The sequence below is a fragment of the Leptinotarsa decemlineata genome, unplaced genomic scaffold, assembly GCF_025532065.1.
Source record: "Leptinotarsa decemlineata unplaced genomic scaffold, Ldec_3_MD MMD2_P_RNA_scaffold_11, whole genome shotgun sequence".
NCBI classification, from domain to species: Eukaryota; Metazoa; Arthropoda; class Insecta; order Coleoptera; family Chrysomelidae; genus Leptinotarsa; species Leptinotarsa decemlineata.
This window is the reverse complement of record NW_027412525.1, coordinates 4,030,139-4,035,468: the sequence shown is the minus strand read 5'-3', so window position 1 is coordinate 4,035,468 and position 5,330 is coordinate 4,030,139. Positions and strand designations below refer to the sequence as shown.

The window sequence follows — 5,330 nt, the reverse complement described above, 5'->3', positions numbered from 1 at the left end:
ATACTTATCACTGATTAAAATTGGTTCAAAAATAAAAGTTTCACAAATTTCAGTTTAATGTTTTAATTAAACAACTGAAAAAATATGGCATCACCATATGTTAAATTCTGTTTTTTCGTAACAGCTGTCGCCCCCCTAAGAACGACAACTCTTATTAGAAGTCGAAACTTGTGCTAGCGAATGATTAACGAGGTCTTAAGTTTTAAAGTGCAATTCCTAGCACTCAATCCAAAACTGTTAAAGAAATTACATCGAACAAATTATTAAAATATTGAAGAAAAAATGTGAACTTGTGAAAATAGATACCATAAAGAAACCTAGGGGAGAGTGCATGATATCAAGCATTTATCCCCTATCCAGCATTTATCCCTTATCCAGCATTCATCCCCTTTTAAAAAAATAATGGAATGTGTGAAGGATCTAACTCAAATGGAAAACGTTTATAGTAACATTTCACCTATGAGAGTAAAATTCAACTGAAAAACTTATGATTAAACCTAGGAAATAGATCAAATACCCATCGATGAAGTTCATAAAAAAGGAAAAGTTCAGGTATGACTTTTTACTTTGCAGCTGACTGATAAGGATGATAAGGAACCAGGTAACTTTGCATTTTAAACCTTTTTTTAGAGATTACTTAATAGTGGTGTTGACGCTGTTTGGCGGATGAGTGTAACCTGCCATACACAAGGGCAAAACACAAGCACTACAGAAATTTTTTTAAGGTGCTCTAGGAGCGGTGCCGGTGCGAAAGTAGTGATTCACATTGGATTTGAATCGCTGTAGAATAAATCTATTTTGAAAAACATTCTCAGGAAGTTAATTCCACATAAACGCAGTTCTCCAAATGAAAGAACAGTAAAGTTCGACGCGTACTGAGTTGAACCTCAAAACAGTCTGTCGCGTATTTTTGATATGTGCCGCTCTTGGTGGAATAAAATGTGTCAAGTCACTTGAACACGTCAAAGTATCTATAGAAGAGAGACAAATCTTCAGCCTTTCTTCGATGTTCCAGACTATCAGGTTTCACGTGATGTTCGCGTCTTCAATTAGGCGGATGGTTCTATTCTAGATGTAATTCAGCAGCTTCAGGGTATGCTTTTAGGGACGGAGCTCCATACATGAGAGCAATACTCCAAAAAAGATCTGATCTGAGCTTTATAAAGCATCAAAAGTTGCTGAGGTGTGTACAGTTTTCTGGTTCGGAACAGTGTCCCAATATTTTGAGAAGCAGCCTTTGTCATTTTGCCAGACTAACTATCACCAGACTACTTCCAGTTTTTATTTCTAGAGCAAAATCAGTATTTACCAACTAATGCGCTTACCCTATTTGTAAACTTGACTCGCCTCATCAAACAATAAGATTCATCTCCAATAATTTGAAGTTGTCGTCTCTCGGAATACATGGTCAAATACATTTTCAATGTTTTTACACCGTCTTCATCGTTTTTTTTTGTAAGTCATTCTGATCGACAACAAGATTCACTGTGTTTAAAAATGTTATTTAAATGTAACAGATTCAAAAATCAATGCGTACTTTTTTCCTCGCTTTGGTCATTAGGCTTGTATTTTTATTAGGAACTCCAAGCCACCTAAGGATTATCATGACTATTCGCAGTCCGTCAACCATGTACCATCGGGTCGCTTAATGTTTCTGGGTTTATTATCCAAGTTTGCAGGTTTTCAGAGTTGACGTTTCATCCGATACTGCGGCAGACAATATCAAAGGCAATGCGTCAATGGTCGAAGTGATCTATCTTTCTGTTTGCACATCGCAGCCTGCTGACCACGGCATAATACACCCAGATAGATCCGATAATTTGTCGTATAATAAAGTTGGGACAAAATAAAATAGATTGTACAAAATTTCTGTTTTTTCACAATATTTCAGGAAATACTTCAAATGTATAAACTTCATGAGCGACATTCTGTTAATCACATAATACCCAAAAAAAGGTCGAAAACAAATTAATATCATGATACATCAATCAACGATGAGAAATTAATATGATTATGGTTGATTGATTACTCTCTCAAGCATTTTTATCGTGTCAACGCGATTATCATCATAAGATATTCTGTGCTCGTATTCTTAGTATGTTTTATTATGCGAATAGTATCAAGGCTATTCGCAGTTCCGTCAGTCATGTAACTTGAACTACTCAAATTCTCGTAGATTACTTTCGCCATGGTCGAGGTGCATTCAGAATATTAGCAACTTCAAAATTAAGTTATTCTGACTGAAAGTCTCATCAAAATTTGAATTGACTGGTTTGAATCAGTAAGCTGAATAGCCTTATAATTGGACCGGCCCAATACCCCAATTAACGAGGCCTACAGAATGAATAAATGGAAGAGGAAAATGTGAAACGTCAACTGTCATTTGTCTTTTTGATATTTTTATACCATGTTGTAATAAACTTTCGAAAAAACATTTTAAAAATGACCTATTTAAAATCATGGGAAGAATTCGAAAAGGCGGCTGAAAAATTGTATTTACAAGGTCCGTCCAAAGTGCGGTATACCATGAAATACTTACATTCAAAAAATAAATTAATATTAAAAATGACTGATGATGTAGTGGTATGTGCACACAGGTGTAAATAACCAATCACAATTCAACAGAAAATCCACTTTGTTTTAGTGCCTACAATTTCAAACAGATGTTGCTCAGGATGTTAGAAAAGTAGATAAGTTCATCAATAATTTATTACGCCATATGGTATCCAAGGAGCAGTAATTTTTTCAAACATAATGAACATGAGAATTTTCGAGGGATATTGGTTGTCCTTTCTGGAAAAAAGACTCCAGAAGTAATTTAACAATTTTGTATTGAATATCACTTCATTTGAAATATATTTCATTTTGTTATTTCGTTTATATTTGACTTTGACTCTGATGTTCCCAAAATATATCAGAAACCCTTGTCTTTTCCCCATTGAGCAATGAATTTATATAACTCGGTTCTTTTCTTTGTTTTGATATAAGTTGAAGCTTCGCTAATTTTAATGTTATCCAAATGATTATAATCTGGATAATGTTACCAAGATTTGGTACTGAAGACCTGATAAGTGAAGTGTTACGGCAAAACATCAGCTGTCAACCAGTGAGGATGACAGCGTTTCATGTAAGTGAAATTTTAGCTCTCTCATTTACCATATTCAATTCCATAACGAGTGTTTGGAATACAAACTGATTAAAAAAAAAATTTTTTATGTATAATTCAGTGTTCGTATAAAAGTATTTGTTTCAAAAGTATTTTTCTTGTATAATTCAATGTTTATTTTGCATGATCTATGCATCTTTGTATAGAATTACATTTTTTTGAAAGATTTCCACTTTTTTTGTATCATAGAGAAGTGGAAAGCCAAAACCTTTCTTTCCCAATGAATTGAATCATCTTTTATTCTTGAGGTTTACACTTGCGTTTAAGCAGTTATTTTTTTTCAAGTACTTTTCTTGGTTATTCACATATTGTCTTCAATCGAGGACGGTACTGACGATGCCCAACAGCTGTCTAACGGTGGCTCTTGAATTGAAATAAATATGGGAATGATCAGAAAAGTATTCATCTTTTGATTTTCATGAAATTATTTTCCAGCAGCTTAACTGCATTAACCTTTCTCGATTTCATATCATTTCAAAAGGAAGGCCACATCAATGGAGGTGTCTTATGCTGTATTAAAGCCAAATTCAAACCAATACTTATCTCTAAGAGTATGAATACCGTGGTTGTCTGTCAAAATCTCTATAAAAGATCTCGACGTCACGATCTGTTGTGTGTACATAACATCGAAAGCGAATTCTATTGTAAATGAACAGTTTTCTGAATCCATGGAAAATTGTAATGAGCTCAACGCCACCGAAAAGTTGTTAGTGGGTGACTTCAACGTCTCTGAAATAACATTCAAAATATAACTTGAGAAACGGATCATCAAAAGCGAGATTAATCCATTCCATCATGTGTGAGTATGATCTATATTCCATAAATGATATCTCTAATGGCTCTAATACTTTTGGCTTAATATTAACAAATATCACGGAAGCGAATTTGAAACGCCTTTAGTGCGGTTGGATAACTACCATCCAGCTCTCGAAATAATGTTCACTGTCAATTTTCAAAAAGTAACTGAATCGTCCGGAGGTGAGCACGTTACTGCATTTGACTTCAGGAGGGGAAACTTTGTGTTCTTAAAACTCATGCACGAAATTAAATTAAAAGAAGACTTTTTCAAAATTATGAAAAAAATCCAAAAGATATTATTATTATAAAGAGAAATACAACGAACTCAGAATAGATCTGAAACGTTCGCATAATTTGTGTTATGAATCCTATATAAAAGAAATAGAGGGAGACTTACAGAGTGATCCCAAAAAATTCTGGGGTTATATCAAGGAACGTCGAAAAAACTGTGCTGCTGCTAGACTACTTTTTCAAGACTTACTATGACTTGTTAAAGCAACCACTGACTGACATTGATATTCAATCTTTCTCTGAAAAAAAATCATTTTTCAATCTTTCTCATAGTTGACAGAGATATTTGAAAGGGGAATATATAATCAAATAGACGTTATATACACTCACTTGGATAAGGCATTCGACAGAGTTAGCCACGAGGTTTTGATCCTGAAATTAAAAGCATTTGGCTTCACAAACAATACACTTGATTTCTTTCACTGCTATCTATCCAAAAGAATACAGTTCAACAACGTATCTTCGTTCGAATTCACCGCTACTTCGGAAGTTCCACAGGGCTCGATTTTGTGACCTCTTTTTCGTGTTATTTGTGCCGATGATCTCAAGCTTTTTAGAAGAATCGAAAGTGACAAAGATTCTGATATGCTTCAAGATGATCTCAATAATCTATCTACTTACCTTTCAGTATCTGGCCTATCTCTCAACGAAGCTAAATGCAAAATAATGAGTTTCACACGAAAGAAGTCACCCAGGACTAGTACATTAATCACACCAATTTACAGAGAACCAATGAGATGAAAGATCTCGAGATCATTTTTACTGATGTGTTCAGCTTCTCTCGGCACATTTAATACTTAGTATCTGAATGTTATAGAAAAATGAGCTTTGTATTAAGATCTAGCCATGAATTCAATCACGATACTTGTTTGTCTAATCATGAACTCCTCGATAGAAACAGGAATTTTCCCAGAGTCCTTAAAAGTAGCGAAGGTGATTTCCAAAATCAAAAAATTACTAGAAAACTATAGACAATTGTCTCTTACATCAGTGTTTGCGACACTATTTGAGTATTGTATGTTAGAGAGGTTTACCTCTGATACCAGATGAACAACATGGATTAAGAAAATCCAAA

At 34.2% G+C, this 5,330-nt stretch overlaps 1 protein-coding gene across 1 annotated transcript; it reads left to right on the top strand.

Annotated features, from left to right (window-relative positions):
- Nucleotides 1–2,377: 2,377 nt before the first annotated feature.
- Srp9 (Signal recognition particle 9) lies at nt 2,378–2,880 on the top strand. The gene is made up of 2 exons (XM_074170056.1): nt 2,378–2,583; nt 2,645–2,880. Exons 1-2 carry the CDS (start codon nt 2,443–2,445, stop codon nt 2,738–2,740), a joined length of 237 nt encoding a protein of 78 aa, XP_074026157.1. The 5' UTR covers nt 2,378–2,442; the 3' UTR covers nt 2,741–2,880.
- Nucleotides 2,881–5,330: the final 2,450 nt, after the last annotated feature.

What these genes read in the sequence shown, in the direction of transcription:
- Srp9 (XM_074170056.1), top strand. Translation starts at nt 2,443, where the DNA reads ATGACCTATTTAAAATCATGGGAAGAATTCGAAAAGGCGGCTGAAAAA. An exon ending in AAATGACTGATGATGTAGTG is followed by an intron (nt 2,584 to 2,644) that starts GTATGTGCACAC and finishes ACTTTGTTTTAG; the next exon opens with TGCCTACAATTTCAAACAGA.